At 45.0% G+C, this 23734-nt stretch overlaps 2 protein-coding genes across 5 annotated transcripts in view; both read right to left on the bottom strand.

The window, feature by feature from the left end:
• The window catches only part of CEP43 (centrosomal protein 43), a 300006-nt gene extending 298729 nt beyond the window's left edge, over positions 1–1277 (bottom strand). For all 4 annotated transcript variants that reach the window (XM_086926811.1, XM_086926812.1, XM_086926809.1 and 1 more), the window contains exon 1: positions 1114–1277. The gene's annotated coding sequence lies outside the window, so the exon portion shown is untranslated. The remainder of the gene's footprint in view (positions 1–1113) is intronic.
• Positions 1278–16975: 15698 nt separating this feature from the next.
• On the bottom strand, positions 16976–21626 carry LOC147707990 (uncharacterized). Its single transcript, XM_086925271.1, has 2 exons — positions 20487–21626; positions 16976–17323 (listed from the first exon to the last, which is right to left on the bottom strand). Exons 1-2 carry the CDS (start codon positions 21624–21626, stop codon positions 16976–16978), a joined length of 1488 nt encoding a protein of 495 aa, XP_086781397.1.
• Positions 21627–23734: the final 2108 nt, after the last annotated feature.

The raw sequence follows: 23734 nt of genomic DNA, 5'->3' as shown, positions 1-23734 counted from the left end.
GGGAAGAGATCTGTGGTTTTCTTTAAAGAACTGGACAGAAGAAGTAACAATGAGAATGGAAAAGGAAGGTTTTGGGATTTGTTAAAGATATATGATAAGATATTTCCGTCCAATGATTACATCCTCTCAATTCAGTAAGGCTAGGAGGTTGTGATCATTAGATATAACCCAGTAATTCTGATTGAATTAATGAGTGTTATTGAACACAAGGGGCGTTCAAAGTCTGGTCGGTGCTTATCTGTGGTAATATGAGGACTAAAAAAAGAAAAAAAGAAAAAAGACCTCAACATACTCTCTATATAGGTGTAAGCTGCGCTTGCATGTCACTGTCTTAGTGTTATTTCTCAATTCTTAATTTTATCAATGAAAAAATTGATAAAAATCATAGTGCAGTTTTTTAAGCTTAAGCTAGACCCATCGAATGGCATACGTTTTTTAAAGACATCTGAAGAAGATCAGCATCACCTTAACTTATTCGTGATGCTGACTAGTTTCAGAAACTAGGCACAGCACCAAACAAAATATATATACAAACATGAAAAACACAATACCCCAAACAAGACACTTCAACTACACCCCATGGACAGCTCTCTACGTCCAGATGCTGCTCTGCACAAGGACAGACACTGTATGCCTGCACACATCACCATAACAAGCACTGGCCTCGCTAATAGGTCTAACTTTAAAGGATCGTTGATAGGTAACGTGAAGCACTACAAGTAAATTGCGTGGGAATAGATATGTATTTGAGTGGAAGCAAAAACACTATAGAATAAAACATGTTTAAAAGGATTGTAAAACAATAGCAGGATCATAGTTATATCTGCAACAGACAACAGTTGAACATTCTCTGGGATTTACTTTATCTGTGTCCGATGATAAACCCAAAGACGTGTAAGAAAGAGCATGCCACAGCTTTCTAAAAACAGATCTTGAGAAGAAGAATGGCAAAGCAGTCTGGAAAGATGCCTTGCCTTTTCTAATAGTATTCCTCCCACTATCCCCAAATTCCACCAAGCAGGCACCTTTCACAACCACCAGTCAGTACTCTATTGTCAGGGACTCTTCCACATACAAAGCATGTGAGCATAGGTCTCCGGCTGACGGTCTTACGGTGGCTGATGCCGGTGTGCCGACAGTCTCTGTCTCCAGCAGTTGCTCGGGTCCCCGGAAGCGGATAGATCCCCAGCGCAGGACCCACTCACTGACATCAGTTCCCCGGTGTCCGCGCTCCTTCCCGCTGGTTCCCGGGCGACCCAAACAAGATGCTCGAGCATGCGCACTGTGCAGCTTTCGAGCCGTTCAAGAAAAGACGCCCAATCTCCCGTAAAAAATCACCTAAAACAAGCCGAAACCCCAGAATAACGACAAGTGACTACAACTATGTTTAAAGTAAATTGCACGTGGTTGTGCATTACCGGCGCTGAACGTATGGGCCAATGTTTACTTCTTTTATGAAGTATGTGGTGTGGTTTTAGTAGAAAAGGCTAGAGGTAGCGTAATCAAGGAAAACGTTCAAATCAACTGGACAAGAATCCCGTGTTTCATTAATTCATAATTGAGAGTACTCGAACAGATATAAGGTTCAGCAGGTAATGCACCTGTCAGAGAGGCTTGCATGGATCTGCACGAGCATGCATTTTTAAGTGTGGAGTGTAACTCATTGATTGAAATTTTGACAACCCATTGTAAAATTGGCTTTGAGAGCTCTCAATTCAACACATAATTTCAAACAATCGTCCCCTTATTTGTTATCACAACAACAGCATGGGCTCAGCATTGTATCCTACGCTGACGACACCCAGCTCATCCTCTCGCTCAAGAGGAATCCCGAAGACACCAGACCCTGTTTCCAGGAAGGTATGAGAAGAACAGAGCAGCCTGGATGAAGGACAGCTGCCTGAAGCTCAACTCAGAGAAGACTGAGGTCTTCATCCTCGGCCCCTGCACCTCCGCCTGGGACAACACCTGGTGGCCCTCCACCCTCGGGAGCCCAAACACCCCTACAGACCACGCTCGAAACCTCGGCATCATCCTTGACTCCTCCCTCTCCATGAGGCACCAGATCAACGCCGTCACCTCCACCAGTTTCAACTGCCTTCGCATCCTCCGTAAGACCTTCAAGTGGATTCCCGCTGACTGCAGAAGGACAGTCACCCACGCACTCAGTACCAGCAGACTGGACTACGGCAACGCCCTCTACGCCGGAATCAAAAAATCTCTTATGCACAGACTACAGACCATCCAGAACACCACAGCCAGACTCGTCCTCGGGACACCACGCCATGAGCACATGACCCATCACCGACAAGGCCTCCACTGGCTCCCGTCGAGAAGAGGGTCACCTTCAAACTCCTCACCCACGCCTACAAATCCCTAAACAACATCGGACCCAAATACCTCAACAAGAGAGTATCCTTCTACGTACAGAAGAGGAACCTCCGCTCCACTGACCTCGCCCTGGCAGAGGTACCCCGCATCCGCAGGAATAGAACCAACGGGAGAGCTTTTTCCCTCATCACAGCCAAAACCTGGAACGAGCTCCCAGTGAACATCAGACGCTCCCCGACCCTGCACACGTTCAGGAAGGACCTCAAGACTTGGCTCTTCGACTGATCCGGAGCCACCCCCCCCCCCCCCCCCCCCCCACACACACACACACACACACAGAGCCTTGTGACAATCACAGGTGAGTAGCACGCTAAATAAACCCCCTGATTGATTGATTGATTGATTGATTGATTCATGACGCCTCCCACTAAAAAGATTCCACGTCCTTTTGTACTAGTTTGTCTGAATATCCCCCCAACTCCACTCTTACACTCATAGGCAATCCTCAATTTCTTTATTTCTTTTTTATAGGTATAACTTTCAGTTTAACCTTCTGGGCGAATTGTCTGAGCTTCCATAACATATCAGGAAAAACTATTGGAAATTAGCGTTCTGTTTATTCTATAGCTACCCTGTCTAATAAGTAGAATCGGTTCCAAAGCCCTGGGGTGTAAAACAATACATAATTTCCACTGATCTCTCCGACTCAAAAATCAACTCCCTTCTCAGCTTCATACAACTTAATGCTCGTTATTTTCATGTCCTTGTAAACTATTTCACCTTCCAGACACAATTATATCCACTGTCTGCCCCTCACAAGCCTTTGGATTAATATCTGATCTTTCCAGCTCTTTCAAGCTTAAATTTTTTCAAATTTCCCAAGGAACTTCTACTTAGTTATAATAACCAGGGTGAACCAGAATCTACTTCATGATCAATTCCTATCCTAAAATATGTGCTAAACACTTGGCTGGCGGAGCTTTAGTTAATCATTTATCAAAAGATTCCCCTTCCCGTCGATAATGCATGAGAAAACGTTTCCATTCCCGTCATGGTCATCAAAGTCTTAATTTCTCCCTAACCTTCATGTGTGGTAGTATGTGTAAATGTTATGAATACTTAGGGCATCAATAGGATGGCAGGCGGACTTTGTCCGCCCACCCGCCCGCCATCCTCACGGTAAAAGGGACCGCCCACCATATGTGCAGGGGTCCTGTGAGTGACATAAGGATTCGCCCGCCATTCTGGTGGGCGCATCGTACATTTTTAACATTGTGGCGGGCGGTGCTTTCAGCAATGCCGCAATGCCAAAAATGCATCGCGTGCATTTGCTTGCACAACGTGGCAGGCACCGTGCGGTGCTCCGCCCGCCGCAATGCCAAAAATGCATCGCGTGCATTTGCTTGCACAACGTGGCAGACACCGTGCGGTGCTTCCCATGTTGTGCATGCACATGTAGGGGGGTACCATAGGTACCCCCCATGTTCCCCCCAACATCCTGGGGGCCCGCAAAGGGCCCCCAAACTCAAAAACCGCATGCCTTTCCGTGGCGGCGTTGAAGGCTCCCTCCCGCCTGCATCCTGATATGGATGGCGGTGTCTAGCAGACACCGCCACCATACGAACCCCTTTTCCGGCCGGTCAAGTCATTGACTGGGCGGAAAAGCGGCGGACGGTCTTCCCGTCTGCCGTGGTCCGCCCGCCATACTAATATGACAGAGGGAAATGGGTGGCGGGTGGGCTAGGATGTATGGCGGATCGCCACCGCCATGCGGGCAGTGGCGATCCCCCCGACATCCTAATGGGCCCCTTAGTTCCTGGTCTTCAAAAATTAAACAATTTAATAATATATTTGTCTACCTAGCAGCTATCGATCAAACACCTTCTATTGCTTACAGGTAGGTTAAAAAATAATCCTATTTCCATTTTCTCCTTGGACATGAGAGATCGTCCTTAAATTGTAAAAACTTAGAAGTATTAAATTTCATCATGCAATACCATAACTAGGTCAAAGTTTTTTATGAAGTTCATGGATAAACAACTATTCTACACTTGGATATGTATATAGTTTATGATACGTCATAAAAATAAGTGTACAGTTGATCCAGCGGCGTACCAACAACAGATACTCCACTAACATATACACACCTGGGCCCATAAACACACACAATTGAGTAAACCACTGGAGTCAAAGTTTATGATTTTCACAATTTTAGGATTAGTTATTTCTTACTCCTAACTAACCTATCACTGATCAAAAAGTTCTTTCCTCTGGTCGATGGATCAATAGTTGAACTAGTTGATGGTGAAAAATATCACTAACTAACTTTTTCTTTTATTCAATGTAAATGACCACACACTCGGGAAAGTTTGAAATCTTTATTAAATTTCAAACGCATGTGAACCATCTCAAATATAGAGTGCAGTCACCATCATTCTTAGGAGAGAAATTCAATTAAATCATCAAACAATATAACAGACTTACTCAATGAACAATGTCTAAGGAAACAAGCATTTGCAATGCAATAGGTCTCGCATTAGGAAAGTTTGAGCTATTGGTATTTTAAATGACACATTTTTTATTTATGTGTTGGTTTTGAAAATAGCGAAATTAATAGCTTTGTCATTTACAATGCCAATACTTTTAACTTTCGCAAATGTGACACCTATAGCATTTGTAACGCAATATGTGTTGTATTTACATGACTTAGATGGACTGATATTACAAATAACAATGGCTTGTAATGTTTGTAATAATTAATACTTTTAAAAAAGTTATTGTAATTTATAATGGCAATAGCTTAAACTTTTGTAAATAACTTTTGTGAAGATTATGTTCATTGTATTTTATTATGAAGAATATCCAAGAACAGAAGTGAAATATTAACATATTTTTGTGACATTTGTAATAAAGCTTGAAACATTGAGAGAACATATTTGAACCAGTTGTTGTTGAATGATTGCACAGATTGATGCTGTGGTGGCGCTGAGTGATGTTATGGTGGCGACGAGTGATGCTGTGGTGTTCAGTGATGCTGTGGTAGCGCATAGTGATGTTGTGGTGCCCATTAGTGATGTTGTGGTGCCCCTGAGTGATGCTGTGGTGGTGCTGAGTGATGCTGTTGTGATGCGATAGATTGATAGAGTGAGTGCGATAGATAGATAGAGGGAGGGCGATAGATAGAGTGAAGGCGATACATAGATAGAAAGAGTGAGGGTGATACATAGATAGATAGATAGAGTGAGGGCGATACATAGATAGATAGATAGATAGATAGATAGATAGATAGATAGATAGATAGATAGATAGATAGATAGATAGATAGATAGATAGATAGAGTGAGGGCGTTACATAGATAGATAGAGTGAGGGTGATACAGAGATAGGTAGAGTGAGGGCGTTACATAGATAGAGTGAGGGCGATAGATAGATAGAGTGAGAGCGATACATAGATAGAGTGAGGCCGATAGATAGATAGATAGATAGAGTGAGGCCGATAGATAGATAGATAGATAGATAGATAGATAGATAGATAGATAGATAGATAGATAGATAGATAGATAGAGTGAGGCCGATAGATAGATAGATAGATAGATAGATAGATAGATAGATAGATAGATAGATAGATAGATAGATAGATAGATAGATAGATAGATAGATAGATAGATAGAGTGAGGCTGATTGATAGATAGAGTGAGGCCTATAGATAGATAGAGTGAGGCCGATAGATAGAGTGAGGCCGATAGATAGAGTGAGGTCGATAGATAGAGTGAGGTCGATAGATAGATAGATAGATAGATAGATAGATAGATAGATAGATAGACAGATAGATAGATAGATAGATAGATAGATAGATAGATAGATAGATAGATAGATAGATAGATAGATAGATAGATAGATAGATAGATTGATTGAGGGCGATAGATAGAGTGAGGGCGATAGATCGAGTGAGGGCGATAGAGTGAGGGCGGAGTTGGAGGGTGGGGTTGGAGTTGGAGGGTGGAGTTGGGGTTGGAGGGTGGAGTTGGAGTTGGAGGGTGGAGTTGGAGTTGGAGGGTAGAGTTGGGGTTGGAGGGTGGAGTTGGAGTTGGAGGGTGGTGTTGGAGTTGGAGTTGGAGGGTTGAGTGGGAGGGCGGAGTTGGAGGTTGGAGTTGGAGGGTGGAGTTGGAGGGGGGAGTTGGAGGGTGGAGTTGGAGGGTGGGGTTGGAGTTGGAGGGTGGGGTTGGAGGGTGGAGTTGGGGTTGGAGGGTGGAGTTGGAGGGTGGAGTTGGCAGGTGGAGGGTGGAGTTGGCAGGTGGAGGGTGGAGTTGGAGTTAGAGGGTGGAGTTGGAGTTGGAGGGTGGAGTTGGGGTTGGAGGGTGGAGTTGGAGGGTGGCGTTGGAGTTGGAGGGTGGAGTTGGAGTTGGAGGGTTGAGTTGGAGGGTGGAGTTGGAGGTTGGAGTTGGAGGGTGGAGTTGGAGGGTGGAGTTGGAGGCTAGAGGGTGGAGTTGGAGGTTGGGGTTGGAGGGTGGGGTTGGAGTTGGGTTTGGAGGGTGGAGTTGGAGGGTGGAGTTGGAGTTGGAGGGTGGAGTTGGAGGGTGGAGTTGGAAGGTGGAGTTGGAGGGTGGAGTTGGTGTTGGAGGGTGGAGTTGGATTTGGAGGGTGGAGTTGGGGTTGGAGGGTGGAGTTGGAGTTGGAGGGTGGAGTTGAGTGATGTGGTGGTGACCCTGAGTGATGTAGTGGTGCCCCCTGAGTGATGCCCCTGAGTGATGTGGTGGTGTCCCTGAGTGATGTGGGGGTGACCCTGAGTGATGTGGTGTTGTCCCTGAGTGATGTGGTGGTGTCCCTGAATGATGTGGTGGTGTCCTCGAGTGATGTGGTGGTGTCCTCGAGTGATGTGGTGGTGTCCTCGAGTGATGTGGTGGTGTTGTGTGGTGTTCAGCACTGTGCGGCGTGCAGCAATGTGTGGCATGCAGTAGTGTATTGCGTGCAGCAGTGTGTGGCGTGCAGCAGTGTGTGGCATGCAGCAGTGTGTGGCGTGCAGCAGTGTGTGGCGTGCAGCAGTGTGTGGCGTGTAGCAGTGTGTGGCGTGCAGGAGTGTGTGGCGTGCAGGAGTGTGTGGCATGCAGGAGTGTGAGTTGTGTGGTAGTCTGCAGCATGCAGCAGTATCGTTGTTTATACGCAAATGTCAATAAATACATTTAAGGGGTGGACAGGATGTGCTCCCAGTAGTAGATGCTGACAAATGAGGCAAACATAAATAACTATGAGGAGAAACAAGCAAATTAAAGGAAAACTGTAAGAAAATTTAAAATAAAAGGACTCAACCAGCAGCCCTAGTGGTGAAGGGAACACCGTTTCACGCAGTTGTTTACATATGTTTAGGCAAAACACTGACTCAGCAAGAGAGCACATGGCTTAAGAGAGCTTCCTTGCGCTCCATGTTGGATGTAGAGGAGGGCGGAAGAAAATGTTAATGATACTGGAATCGATCTATGGTTTTTGAAGGTTCACCCAAGGTCCATAAAGGAAGTACATTTAACTATGCATGTATGCTTTGTGATGGTTTTATAACAAAAGCCTAGCACACAGCTAAATGTTGTCAACATGACTTCCCTAAAAGATCAGTATTTTCCTTCGAAAACAATGAAAGCAATGTAGATTGGCATGTAATGCTATACTTCTGTAGCTGATATACACTATAACGCCACTACCGTGTGCAAAATATTAAATAAATGTAACTTTAGAGGCCCCTTAACACTTTTACATGTGATGAAAAATCTGGCGTCCGTAGTTCGGGAAGTAGAGGCGCTGGAAGGGCGTGTAGGATGAGAAACGGGAAAACACTTCACCATCACACATACCACACAAAGAGCCTGCAATCAGAGAAAAGAAAGTTGCGAGCTTCATTGTGAGACTGTACGCGCGACTCCGATGACAGTGAGAGCGCATGCACAGAAATTAAGGTAGTGACATATGCGCAGGTACGAGTTGCGTTTGGGAGTTCACGCGCGTGCCTAGTTATCCAGTTTGGCTTTTGAGCTTGCGCGCTGTTCTCAGTTGGTGCACGAGCTGCTGTACCCACTCTTTGGTTGGCTCAGAGCGGTGGCGAGCGCGCGGGAGAAAGGGAGAAAGGAGCGCGAGAACCCAAGGCAATGGCGGCGGCAGAAGAGCGAGGGAGTCGTTTTTATATAGAGCGGACTTAATCCGAAGGTGTCAGGGCACTTCACAATAGGAACAGTAATGCTACATGAAGCAAAAATTACAAGTGAGCATGTTACAAAAGCAAACATTACGTCACATGAGGCAATAGTGACAATTGTGCAAGTATCAAGAGCAAACAAAATAAAAGAGGTAGCAAACGATATGTTACTAAAGGAAACAAGCTTCTCGGCATTGCTGTGTGGGGGGTGGGCAGGGGTGTGATGAGCGAGACGCGCGCGCTGAAGAGGCAGGGGGTATGATGACTAGTCAGCTGAATGAAGCGTGCACAAAGTGAAGAGCCAATGAAAGCTCTTGAAAAATATGCCCGTGGGGAGAATGCGCAATGGGAGAGAGGCTGTGGCCTGCATGTTGACGTGCTGGAGAGGGAGGGGGTGTGATAAGCGAGAGGCGCGCGCTGGAGAGGGAGGGGGTGGGAGGACTGGGCAGCTGAATGCAGCGTGCACAAAGTGAAGAGCCAATGAAAGCTCTTGAAAAATATGCCCGTGGGGAGAATGCGCAATGGGAGAGAGGCTGTGGGCTGCGTGTTGGCGTGCTGGAGAGGGAGGGGGTGTGATGAGCGAGAGGCTCGCGCTGGAGAGTGAGGGGGTGGAAGGACTGGGCAGCTGAATGCAGCGTGCACAAAGTGAAGAGCAAATGAAAGCTCTTGAAAAAAATGCCAGTGGGGAGAATGCGGGTGATTGTGTTCACATGAACTGTACTAAATCCGCAATGGTTCAAGAGCTTGTTTTGCCTACTATACTCTCGTCTATTTATCCCTGCGGGATAGAATAGTCGAGCCCTAAAAAAGATAGAGAGAAAAGAACATCTATGAATAATGAGAATTTTATAATTACCAAGAATTGTTGTGTAGACCAACCCCCTGGACAAAGGGCTGGTAAGGGTACCCTGGGATAGATCAGGTGACAAAGACTTCAGGACAGAAATCAGGACAGGATAGATGACCTCTCTAGAATACCGACGATTGCGCTGCACCCCTCTCTGACACTCTCTTCCTCCTCGAGATTCTTCCACGATCTTCTGTATAACCAAATTAAATTAGGATAGAAGGTTCTGCATTCGGCTTCTTCATCAGCATCTCACAGCATCTCTCCCAGCAGCATCTCCCGCTCACAACATCTGGACTCCGGAATCTAACTAATTAACTAAAGCCACCTCAATTATACTTTTCGTTCTTCATATACCACCCACTAAAGTTTCAATATCGTAAAAATCTGAAATATAATTGGTCAGGCAAGGGGGAAGATCATCACACCATGCTTAGATAACATTAATTTCTATTTAATCATTGTTTACAAACCCATCCCCTTAATTGTTATTAAAAATTGGATTCACATCCACTACATATATCCACTTTGAAACATTAATGACACTATGATGAATAGAACATCTCTTTGCTGAGCTCTACACTATCCGTTCCCAGGCTTGTAGCACTTCAATTTGGCTTCCATTCAACACCTTAGTTATGGCCTTCATAGCTTCACTCAGTGAGCATGCGCAGGCGTTGCGTCACTTCATTCAATCCGGTTATGCAGGAGAGGCCCAAACAAGCACTAGTGATAAAGTTAAAAGGCAGATGTTACTTTCACAAATAAAATGGTTTCCCTATATACCATGAAAAAATTGTGGCCCGCAGCTTGCGGGTCAAGGTCGAGGTACACAGCCTTATGAACATCGGTATTCAAATTAATACACCATCACCTTAGTAAATTTCAACCATATTTATTAATTCTTTATCCAAGTTAATCCTTCACGTCAAAGATACGAAATTCATTTTCCTTCTGTATTTTATTTATTCCAGAATTGCCCATCCGGGCCTATTCGTGGACTTTTGGGAATTCCGAATCGTCCAAATTATCCCACTCACATTACCCAATGCATTTCGGTCCATTTAACTTTCATCAGGGGTATCTATAATTGAAAAAGTGCATATCAACCACATCGCTTGAAACCCAAGGCAGTATAACATTACATGAAAACTAATACCCCAACTAATCTTCCCTAAATGTTAAAGATAAAATACTTCCTAAAAAATAATCAACATAAACTTAAAACATTCTCCCGTGCTCCACATGCCCTCAGTGTATGATGAAACCTAATTCCAAATTATACATCTCCCTCCGTGTAACCTAATTTCATCGCAAAAATGTTTAAACTAATCTGCTGTTTGCATGTTCGCCACTGCTGTATTACATATTAAAATATAACAAGCTTAACCCCAATTTTATCACTTTCCGCCCATATGAAAAGTTACCCTATATAACTGTTTCCTCCCTTCTTCCCATTAGCCATAAGTCTGTATCCCTGTGCGTACCTGATATCTTTACAAAGCATCGGAAATTACTCACATTTGAGCTGTGCTAAACTCTAAGAAGATTTTAAAACTGCTGCAAACCTCTTAAAATGGAAGGAAGCGGACTGTGGGACCCGACTGGACCAAACGGTATTTGAGAGGCCTGTAGCAAAGTAGCGACTGCTTTTATGGTTATACTGTATCTGACTAGTCTGACTGGGATTCTGCTAATCAGGACCCCAGTCTCTGTGCTTTCTCCCCTTAATTGGTATGGCAAGTACTTAGGTACATCCCAGATTAGACACAGGTGTACACTTATCAGTCCCTAGTATATGCATGAGCTGGACACCGCCACAGCCTACGGAGTCCATTCTCCTGGGTTGTAAGTGAGACAGCCATATACCGGCACCTCATCATTACAAAATGACTATCTCGAAACTGGCTGTAACATACTCTATCATGGTTGGTATCAAACATGTTGGAATCATACCCTCATGGCCTGCCTTGACCCCCCTGCTTGTGGTGAGTCACCTCGACCTTGCTGGTCCCGACACTGCACCTTCCTCGCTTTCCACATTGTTTGCAGTTGCCAGGGCTTGTTGGTGCTTCTGCTGGACATCGACCCCTCAAATCTTGATATCCAACTTGGGACAGCTCCTGGTCTTCCACAGTGTCACCTGGTGCTCACAGCTGCAGCTCCAAGGTCACCGTCAACTGTCCTGCAACACCCGACTTCAGTGGGCATTCGTCTTCCAGGTCGTCTGGTCAGTTCCAAGTGGCATAGACTCTCTCCCCTCTACTTGCAGGTACTTCACGACTTGAATACACCTTTGGGTTCCACTGGACACTTTCACCTTCTCCAGCAGCGGCATCTTCCTGAAGACCTCTATTGAGTTTGACTGTGGTTGCCGACTCCACTTCACACCTATGCACCTAGCTTCACTGGTGCAGGTATCCTGGTTCCTAAGGTGTCCACAGGTGGGGTGGCTCTCCAACCTTCTGTATTCCACTGGGTTACTTCAGGGTCCACTGGGAAGGGTCCTTCGTCTTTAAAATTGCAACACAGCATTCTCATTGACCTGCAGTGAACCTGCGATCGTGTTCCCACACTGCACACGACCTCCGTGGGGCTCCTGGGTACTTACCCCGGGTGGTTCTTTGGGTCCCCAGCACTTCTACGTCTTCCAGGTATAGTCTTTTTTTTTTTTCTTTATTGAAGCCCAGGTTGATGACAAAACATATACATAACACAGCATTAAAACAACACAATTAATAAATCACGTTAGGTCATAGTCTCTGTTTATTTATTTATTTATTTATTTAATTTATATAGCGCAAATCAGCTACCCACCAAAGGGTTTCCCGGCGCTTGATAATTCAGAAGTGCGTTCTAGTGCCAAGCAATATTAGATGGTATATATTTTTTTTACATCTTATACACTTCATAAAAATAGCAGATCACGTATAAAAGCAATATATTCTCATAGAAAAAGCCTCATGTGAACATTTACATAATAAATAAATAAATAGATAAATAAGTAGCCATTTAACGGAGTAATGATTCGCATTCAATCCCTTCACCAAATAAGCTAACCGACTCATCCTTTCCTTTTGTTTTAATCAAATCTCGTGCCCCATATTTTATTACATTTAGTAAGTCCCCCATTTCTTTCAGCAAAGATAAATTTAATTTTCTTAACCCTTCTCATCTTACACCCCCATTCCAGAACTGACGGGATTGAGTCGGAACGCCAGTTTTGGAGAATCAGTGATCTCGCAATCGCCATAGCAATATAAAGAAATCTAGTTACTGGATCAGCAAGCTGAAGGTCCGGATCAAATCCAAATAGGATTAACCTGTCGCTTACTTCCAACTGCAAATTGCATTCTTTTTCTAGATAGATGGAAACCTCTGCCCAAAATGCATTAATCTTTGGACAGCGGAGCATAATATGAGTCCAATTCGGCGGAAGGGCAATTCATACATCTAAAACTTCGGGAAAACTGATTGGGGTACATTTTAGCAAGGGCAGCTGGGGTTCTATACAAAAGCCATTTACTAAAAAATAACATCCTACGCCAATTTGCCCCTCTTAGGGAGGTGAAATTCAACCTATTAATAGTGGTCCAGATATGGGGAGACATTTCATAATTTTCCTGTTTTGACCATTTCCTTAAAGCTTTAGATTCGACATCCACCCCGCTTACTGAGATCAGATATTTCTTCCATGCTCCAGGTTTCCTGTCTGAAGCCTTTGTTAACAGATTCTCAACCAACCGATTCTGCGCCAAAAAGGAGATAGTATTGATTTCAGGTAGATATTTAAATAGAGTACTATAAGAATTCATTAAGATAAAATTGCTGGTTACTAATTGACGCATATCTGTTATAGACAACCAGTTGCCATCCTGTATAAAATCATTTTACGGCCAGGCTGCTCGGTTGTCTAACACCTATAAGGGGGAGAATCTCTTCTAACAAGGTAGTATAGTTGATTGCAGGTATTGAATATTTTTTTAAAAAAGCCTGTCTTCTCTTAAAAGCCATTGCAGGCTCTTATAGCGGACCAACTTTGGCAATCTATGCATCAACAAAGGAGAATGGATTTGACTGTCCTGACACATAAGGCTAATAAAAAAGTTAAGAAAGAAGTGGACTTGTGGTGCGGGCTTAAACCTCAATAAATATTGTGCAAAGTACGCATTATAGTAGGCCTTGAGATTGGGGAGTGCTAATCCGCCCTGATCAAGAGCTTCATATAAAGTGCTAAGTGCAAGGCGTGGAACTTTCTTTGCCCACATAAAAGTTGAAAACATTGACTCTACCTGAGGAATTTGATAAAATACACGGAATTGAAGCAAACAACAAATTAAATAACAGTAAAACAGACATTTTTATCAAAGCCACTCGTCCCATGATGGATAAGGGAAGTAGATTCCACTGGGAGAATAGCCCTTTAACTCTTTTTATCAGGGGAATAAAGTTTAATTTGTAGAGATCATCAATAAGGTTTGAGAAAAATATTCCTAAATATCTTTTTAAATTAGAATTAACGGAGCCTCGAAGATCAGGGTGTAAACTTAAAACATCACTCCCACATTGAATAATATTCGTCTTACCCTTATTAATACGATACCCCCCTAAAGCTTCAAAGTCTGCAAACAATTCAAATACCTTGGATTGCGCCTCAACAGTGGGCTTAATTAAAAGCATGATGTCGTCGGCATACAGCTTTTATTTGGGCATAGCTGCAATTGGAGGGGAAATATCAGCGCAATTACGAATTGCTGTTGCTAGGGGTTCGATAAAAAACGCAAATAGCAATGGGGGACAAAGGGCAACCTTGCCTTGTGCCTCGCTTAATTGTAATGGACCCTGCAACTTCTGAATTAATAATTATATTGGTCATTGCATTCTGATATAGGCTCTGAATTAACAATATCAGTGACCTTGGGATATTAAAAGAGTGTAAAATTAAAATAATTTTTCCCAAACCACAAGGTAAAAGGCCTTTTCGGCATCTGCTGTAAATGTATTGAACCGACAGGATAAAAGTTTTGTTACGATTTTATAGTCCGAATTCAGCAATGTAATTGGACAATAAGAGCTATGATCCATCGTATCCTTGCCTTTCTTCGGAAAACTAACAATATTGCCCTGTCTGAAAGATTCAGGAACAAACCCCCCTTCCAGTAATGAATTAATGAAAACCAAAAAAAAAATCTGAAAGTGCTCCAAAAAACCCTCCGGACCGCAGGCCTTGCCATTTGGGCAAACTCATTACGACCTCCTCGAGTTCAGACAAAGAGAAAGGGCGCGCCATAGATTGATTATCTATTTCGGAGAGGGTTAAAGATGGATTTTCATGAAGAAATTTGGTCAGTCTTTGGTTGTCTACCCTTTGTGATTCCCCATAGATAGTCTCATAATGGGTCTTCATAATATCCCCTATTTTCCCTGGGTCTTGTGTAGGAACAGCTGTCAGGGGACATTTTAACGTTTTAATTTTATTAGCTACTACCTGCTCTTTGGCCTGCCACGCCAAAAGCCTGCCAGTGAAGTTGTTTTCTTCATAGACCTTCTGCTGAAAGCGTTGAAAGAAGATCTCGCTTTGGGTGTTGTAGACAGTGCTAAGCTCGCGTTTAGCCTGATCAAGAAGATTTCTATTACAAATAGTGGGGGCCTCTAGGAGGATCTCATTAAGGGCGTGGATCTTATCTTCGAGCTGAACTTTTTCCAATTTGGCCTTCTTGGATATAACTGCGTCTTTACCTATCAATAGCCCCCGTACAAATGCTTTCATTGAGTCCCAAACTATATGTGGAGCAGCAGAGGTGATGTTCTGAGTTAAGAATTGTCTAAGCTCCAAATCCATGGACTTTACCCACTCCTAATCATTAAAATATTGTTTATTAAAGACCCAGCGTTTGGGGGTTCTCAGCCCTCCACCGAACTGTATTTCTAAGGTCAACATTGCATGGTCTGAGAATGCGTTAAAGAAAAACTTTTGCTGCAAAAACTCTAGTCCCTGGGAGATAAAAAAGAAGTCGATATGAGAGGAGGAGCAGAATCGACCAGATCCACACGTATATCTCTTTTGGGAAGGAAACGCTAAATGCAATGGATCCTGTAGATTCAGTACAGATTCATAGTATTTCAAAACTTTCAGGGATCTAGGCTTTGTCTGCCTCTTCCCCTGTACAGTTGAGTCTACCCGTGGATCCATCAAAATATTAAAATCCCCTCCCAAAATTAAATCCCCTGGTACCCTGATCAATGCTAGAAAAAGATCTTCATAAGGTTTCATATTATCCTCTACAGGTGCATAAAAACTCACGAATGTAAGAGGATGGGGTTTGGATCTAATTCTGGTAGTGATCCATCTCCCGGATGGATCACTACCAGAATTAATAAGATCTGCTTGTAGATTCTTATTAACAAATATGGCAGTCCCTCTAGTCTATGAGATACCGAAAGGGTTGAGAGCCCGCTATATCCTGCCCATGATCTAAACATAGAAAACTCAGAAGCCTTAATGGTCGCAATGTGGGTTTCCTGCAGAAGAATAACCCTTGGATTTTCTATTTTTAACCATAATTCAATAGCCCTCATCTTTCTTTTATTATTAATCCCATTGACATTAAAGGAAACTACTTTTAAAACTGATGCATTAGCCATACTTAATCAGTAGCAGTAGTGGCTTTTCTAATGATGAAGAGCCATAATGAAGAAAAAATAAACAAAAAACAAAAGTGTATATTAAATATAAACAAACAACTGGCTTCATTTTCTTCTCCTGTTGCAAACCCCACCCCACCCATGAAGGTGGACAGCCCCCCTCCACCACACCCACCACTCTCCCCTACCCCTACTGAATTCGGGTGTCATGTTTTTACACCCTGGTAATCTCTGACCCCCTCCCACCAGAACAGTGTACCACCTATTCCCCTTAAACTTAGGCCCAACAACTAACCAGCGATCCAGCTGTAGCTGTAGAATACTAAGTGAAGGCAAAGGGAGCCAAAAAGCAGGAGAAAGAAAAGAAAAGAAAAAGAAGAAGTTTTAAATGACAGTTTCCATTACGATCCCGACACTTAATTATTCAAACCTTAGCCGTTCTGGGAAATCTGATCTAAAAGTCCCTGAGCTTCCTCAACGTTTGTGAACATCAAGAATTTCCCTTTCAACAGGACTTTTAGCTTGGATTGCTGGGTGTCCCGTGGAGGTCGGGACGTTGGGGTTTGAACTGGGTACTGTCGGTTCTACAGTTGGAGCTGACGAAAAGAGGAACACAGGCGCCTTCAGTAGCGGTTTTAACGAAGGCTTTATTGGGACGTAAGTTTTTTTCATGAAACACAGTCTTGTGAAATGGGACAAAGAAAAGGTATTCCTCTTGCGTTGACTCTTTGGCTTCGGGACGTCAGATGGCCGTAGTCCACACCGGGAGTCGTCTTTTGGTTCCGCTCCGGTACCGGCAAAGGAAAGGAAACGAGGGTCAGGACAAAATAATGATGTGATACTTTCTCAAGGGACCGGGAGTGAGGGAATAACCGTCGTGAGCTCGTGCACTATTTAAATCTACCCCTAACAGGTGGGGAAAGGAAGTGCTCGTGCAGGGGTAGAGGACATAGGGCTTTTCTACAGAAACATTCACTGCTGTTTCCTCCGCCCGACCCAACCCGCTACCCGGCCCCGTACCTCTTGGAGCCACGCTCCTCCCGTGGGAACGTGGCGGGGCAAAGCGTGAAACCGTTGGCCTCCTGGCGTGTCGTTCTCCTTCTGGTCCGAGTCCTGGAAACTCCCGTTGTCTTCCACGTGAGCCTCCGCTCCTTGGGAAACGCCGTCCGACGAGGTTTCTGTCCTTCCGGCTTTTGACGCCGTTACGCTCTCAGTGGGTGGAGACTCGTTATCTTGGTCCGAAGTTTTAAAGGGACCTTCTGAATTACTGATTGGGATCCAGACTGATTCGTCCTCTTCGGTCCATGACGCTGGTGTATTCTGTGGGGACAAGGGGCACGGTAAAAGAGGTGTGGCTGTCCACCATTCTGCAGTAGTCTGAGGTTCCGACACCCGTGCCCCGTCACATTCCTCCCCCCCTGGCTTCTCCCGTTCGGGGAGAGGGAATACCCTTGAAAGGAAGTCCGCGTTACCATTGTCTTTTCCTTTATGGTGTTGAATGGTAAAGGCATACGGTTGAAGGGACAGGAACCACCTCAAGACACTGGGGTTATGGCTACTGTTTTGATGTATCCATCTCAGGGGCGCGTGGTCTGTATGAAGGATGAATGGTTTTCCCTCGAGATAATATCTAAGCTTTTCTACAGCCACTTTATGGCCAGGGCCTCCCTTTCAATAGTGGAATACCTGCATTCTCTAGGAAACAGCTTCCTACTTACATATAAAACAGGATGCTCTATGCCATCTTTGCTGATTTGGGACAGAACAGCACCAATACCCACGTTGGAGGCATCTGTAGCTAGAATATATGGTTTAGCATGATCAGGAGAGGTCAATACTGGTGCCGTAGTCATGGTGGTTTTTAAGAATTGAAAGACTTGTAAGGACTCTGGTGAGGGCTGCTTAAACTCGCTAGGTCTTGTGTCTTTTCTAAGGAGGTCAGTCAAAGGGGCTGCTATCTCAGCAAAGTGAGGTATAAACCTACGGTAGTACCCCACCAGTCCTAGAAAAGCTCGTAGGTCTCTTTTGTTAGAAGGAAAAGGGACGGCCGCTATTGCTCTTACTTTCTCACTCTGGGGAGCTATGGACCCTTCTCCCAAGACATAACCCAGGTAGTTTACAGTATGAAAGGCGGCTCTTGATTTTTTTGCATTAATGTGAAGTCCCGCTTTCTTTAATGCAGAGAGAATGGTTGTCAGATGCAAAAGATGTTCTTTCCAATCTCGGCTGTAAATAACTATATCGTCTAAATAGGCCGAGCTGAATGCAGTATAGGGCTGTAACACTAGGTTCATTAAGCGCTGAAAAGTCGCTGGAGCCCCATGTAACCCAAAGGGCAGAACTGTAAATTCGTAAGCCCCATCGTCTGTTACAAAGGCCGTTTTTTTCCGATCTTCTTCCCGAAGGGGCACTTGCCAATACCCCTTTGTGAGGTCGATAGTTGTTATATAACGGGCATCACCTATCTTTTCTATCAAGTCATCAACCCTGGGGATGGGGTAGGTATCGAAATGTGACACCGCGTTTAAAGCACGGAAGTCCATACAAAACCGTTTGGACCCATCCGGTTTAGGGATCATCACTATGGGTGATGACCAATGGCTCTGGGATGGCCGTATGACACCGAGTTGTAGCATATCTTGGACTTCCTTTCGGACCGCATCTTTTCGGGCAGCTGGGATCCTGTACGGTCTTTGTTTTACAACTTTACCAGGTAAAGTCTCTATGCGATGTTCAGCAAGATTAGTTCTTCCGGGTAAGTCGGAGAAGACGTCAGAAAAGGGTTTCAGTGTCTCGGATAACTCCTCCTTTTCTCGATTGGACAGCTCGGTATTCACTACTAGTTGGTCCAGGGTTGAAGTCTGGGCCACAGCCGTCTGTCCTACAAAATGTCCCTTCCGAGGCGCTGGTCCCAGCCATTCTTTGAGCATGTTAATGTGGTATGTTTGTGTCTTGGATGGGGACAGGCGTAGCCTATAGGTCGTAAGTCCAATGGTATCAATTATCTGATATGGTCCTTGCCATTCATGTTTCTGCTTGTTCATGTTAGAAGGCAAGAGTACGAGGGCCAGCTTCCTTTTTCCAGTTTTCTCAACTTCTTTCCTTTATCGTAGGTTCGTTTGTACCTGTTCTGCTGGACTTCCAAGTTAGAATAGGCTAGCTCTTGTAGCTTTCCTAGTTTGGTTCTTAATTGGCTTGTGTAATCTAACATTGTCTTCTGTTCTTCTGCTTCTTCGTTCTCCCACATGTCCTTGGTGATTTCCAACAAGGAACGTGGTATCCTTCCGTATAGGAGCTCAAAGGAGGATCACCCCAGGCTACTTTGTTTCTGAGCCCTAATAACATATAGGGCTATGGGCAAAAGCCTGTCCCAGGAGGGTCCTTCGGCAGACAACATTTTCTTCAGAGTGGATTTGAGGGTTTGATTATACCGTTCCACCAGACCGTCGGTCTGTGGATGGTACACAGAGGTCTTCAGATGTTTTATATCAAGGGAAGCACAGACCTCTTTCATTAACTTTGAAGTAAATGGAGTTCCCTGATCAGTCAGTACTTCTTTAGGAAATCCTACTCTTGAAAATAATTCTACAAATTTTTCAGCGAGGGCTGCCGTTGTGGTGGTTCGCAGCGGAAATGCTTCAACAAACCTGGTGGCGTAGTCGACTATCACGAGGGCATACAGGTATCCTCGACTCGACTTGGGCAAGGGGCCTATGATGTCCATGCCGACCCTTTCGAATGGTACTCCAATAATGGGCATCTTTTGTAGCGGAGCCATGGATGGTCGAGGGGTATTTTGTTGTTGGCAAACTTCACATTTCGCACAATATTCCTGCACGTCTTTATAGATCCCGGGCCAAAAGAAATGTCGGGTTATGCTGTCCGTAGTTTTTTCTTTCCCTGCGTGACCGGCCGTCAGATGGGCATGCGCAAAGAAAAGAACCTGCTCTCTAAAGGACTGGGGTACCAGCAGTTGTAATTCTCCTTCCGCTCTGTTTTGTCTAAACAGTAGGTCGTTTTTTATCAGAAAACGCGGATAGGAGGAAGAGGCTAGATCACCCGCAGCATGGGCAGCTTCCCAGGCATTGACTAAGGTCCTGTCCTCACTCTGAGCAAAACGGAAGCTTCGATCAATAACTCAAGGCTCGGGGGACAGGTATGCAGGAAGGCTACTACTCTGTTTTGTTTGGGATAGGGTCTCTTTAAAGAGGGACAAAAACTCAGGGTTGTCTATTCCTAAGATCATGTCTTCAGGAAGAGAGTCCACCACCTCTACCCACACCGTACAAGGTTCCCTATTTGGAAGGGCTATAGTAATATATGCTACAGGGTATGGTTTTACATCTCCGTGTACACACCTTATATAAACGGGCCCCTTTGGATTCATCTGTTCCGGCTTAACAAATCGGGGTTGAATTACTGACTGCCTGCACCCTGAATCTAGCAAGGCTTTTACAGTGTAACCATTCATCCTCACACTCACGTAGAAGGTGCTGCCCATTTCGGCGGAGTACATCACTGTCCTTGGGAGATAGCCGACTTCCATCGGTTCCTCTGGTAGCTTACATTTGGGACACATTCTCGCGATATGGCCCCACTCTCCGCAATCGAAGCACTGGGGACCTTTGTTTGGTGGAAGGATCATACTTGCGGGGCGTAGCAGTCGAGGCAGTTCTACTCCGTCCTTAGGTTTTTTCTCCACTTTGGATGGCGGAAGCACTTTCTGAGCTTTTTCCGGCTCCCACGTAAGGGTTTTTGGTTGAGCTCTAGCATATTGGGAAGCCATTTCAATTGCGTGTTCTACAGTAAGTCCCACATGTTGACGCAACCAGCGCTGTGTAGCGTAAGGCAGGGCTTCCATGAACTGCTCTAAATATATTTTCTTTAGTATGTCCTCTTTACTACAGAGATCCGGGCGCAACCATTTGTCGGCTGACATTTTTAGCCTAAAAAAGAGAGTCTTTGGGTTCTCCCCTGGAACGCCTCTTTCTTTCCTGAACCGCACACGATAGGCCTCCTGATCCAAACCCAAATGGTCCAGGATCACCATTTTGATGGTGGCATAAGGAGTTGTGCCGAGGGGGTTAGCAGCCTGATAGGCTGACTGGGCTTCGCCGGTGAGAAGAGGTGCTAGAAAAAACGGCCATTTCTCTTCTGGCCAACTCAGTGCACGTGCCGCCCTTTTAAAGTTAATCAGGAAGGCGTCCGGATCTTCACCTGAAACGTATTTCTGTAGGGCCACACCTGGAGGATGGGGGGTATGTACTCTAACCTCCCCTTGGACGACCTGTGGCGCAGGGGTTATACTCTTCAGGCTTTCCAGTTGAGCTGTTATCGTTGTAGTGAACATATCCCGGTCTGCCTGTGCGGACGTCATTTGGTTTTCCATCTTTTTTTCCAATTTCTCCTGTCCTTTAATGATATGGTCAATTAGGGCCTCCATCTTTTCTTTACAGACGGATGGTGATCCCACTTCTGACACCAGTTGTCCCGTGGAGGTCGGGACGTTGGGGTTTGAACTGGGTACTGTCGGTTCTACAGTTGGAGCTGACGAAAAGAGGAACACAGGCGCCTTCAGTAGCGGTTTTAACGAAGGCTTTATTGGGACGTAAGTTTTTTTCATGAAACACAGTCTTGTGAAATGGGACAAAGAAAAGGTATTCCTCTTGCGTTGACTCTTTGGCTTTGGGACGTCAGATGGCCGTAGTCCACACCGGGAGTCGTCTTTTGGTTCCGCTCCGGTACCGGCAAAGGAAAGGAAACGAGGGTCAGGACAAAATAATGATGTGATACTTTCTCAAGGGGCCGGGAGTGAGGGAATAACCGTCGTGAGCTCGTGCACTATTTAAATCTACCCCTAACAGGTGGGGAAAGGAAGTGCTCGTGCAGGGGTAGAGGACATAGGGCTTTTCTACAGAAACATTCACTGCTGTTTCCTCCGCCCGACCCAACCCGCTACCCGGCCCCGTACCTCTTGGAGCCACGCTCCCCCCGTGGGAACGTGGCGGGGCGAACCGTGAAACCGTTGGCCTCCTGGCGTGTCGTTCTCCTTCTGGTCCGAGTCCTGGAAACTCCCGTCGTCTTCCACGTGTGCCTCCGCTCCTTGGGAAACGCCGTCCGACGAGGTTTCTGTCCTTCCGGCTTTTGACGCCGTTACGCTCTCAGGGGGTGGAGACTCGTTACCTTGGTCCGAAGTTTTAAAGGGACCTTCTGAATTACTGATTGGGATCCAGACTGATTCGTCCTCTTCGGTCCATGACGCTGGTGTATTCTGTGGGGACAAGGGGCACGGTAAAAGAGGTGTGGCTGTCCACCATTCTGCAGTAGTCTGAGGTTCCGACACCCGTGCCCCGTCACACTGGGCTATAGAGGCCTGGGCACCCTTCGCCTTGAACAATTGCAGCATTTTGACAAATTCTTTTCAACGCCGAGCCGCAGAGGCAGACATGTCTGAAAATATATGACATTTTGTAGTTTCATTGACAGAGAATTGTCTTTGTTGAAAGGCTTTTGTAAGAACTGCCTCCTTAATTTATCAAGATTGTACGCGGAAGAGTTGAGATGGGAAAAGGTTGCGGTGGAACACGATGAGCTCTTGTTATTGTGAGGTCCCCTTGGAATTCAGGCATAACCTTCTGTTTGATGAATTTGTTGACCCAACTCAAAGGTTGGGACCCCTCCAGACCCTCGTGGACACCAACCAAGCGAATACACCTTTGGGTTCCTCTGGACACTTTCACCTTTTCCAGCAGCGGTATCTTCCTGAAGACCTCCATTGAGTTTGACTGCGGTTTCCGACTCCACTTCACACCTATGCACCTAGCTTCACTGGTGCAGGTTCCTGGTTCCTAAGGTATCCACAGGTGGGGTGGCTCTCCAACCTTCTGTCTTCCACTGGGTTTCTTCAGGGTCCACTGGGAAGGGTCCTTCATCTTTAAAATTGCAACACAGCGTTCCCATTGACTTGCAGTGAACCTGCGATAGTGTTCCCACACTGCACACGACCTCCGTGGGGCTCCTGGGTACTTACCCCGGGTGGTTTCTTGGGTCCCCAGCACTTCTACGTCTTCTGGGTATAGTCTTGACTTGAGTCATGGTTTGCATACCACTATTTTAGTATATGGTTTGGTCTCCCGCTGGGGACCACTGGGTATTACTATCTAATTTCCTATTTTTATTGAAAAGTATTGTGTGTATTGTGTAAATCTCTGGCTAGGAGATATCTGTATGTGTTAGTGAGTGTCTTATAACAAATACATATTTTTATAACTACACTGTGTGTCTTTTTTTCACTCAATCTATACTTATAAGATTATGTTCCGGTAAAACAAGCTGCTTTACACTCCTTCTGGACTAAGCCTGAAGGCTTCTCTCCACAGCTACCACTTAGAGATCTTTCTATGGTTGTCTAAGACCACTAAAATCCCCATATGTTTTGTCTGGATTGGTGCAGGGTGCCCACTTACATAAGTGTGCATAATATACCAAGCCAGCTTCTCACAAGGCCCCAGGGCAGATGATCTCAGCTGCCTGCCAATAAATTATTATATTTACTCAGTCACTAACAAAGCCAATATCGAGATAAGTGTAAGGAAAGTGAATTGAAAAGCTGATAGCAGGCAAGGCACAGAAATACGTGACATCTTCAGAATGTTAGAAGAAAATAAAAAACGCAGAAATTAGAATGTTCATAGCCCACAGGCTGAAAACTGCATGTCCCAAGCATTGTAT

This window comes from Lissotriton vulgaris, chromosome 6, assembly GCF_964263255.1.
Source record: "Lissotriton vulgaris chromosome 6, aLisVul1.2, whole genome shotgun sequence".
In the NCBI taxonomy this organism is placed as follows: domain Eukaryota; kingdom Metazoa; phylum Chordata; class Amphibia; order Caudata; family Salamandridae; genus Lissotriton; species Lissotriton vulgaris.
Note: the sequence above shows the minus strand (reverse complement) of the source record. Positions and strands in the feature narration are given on the sequence as shown.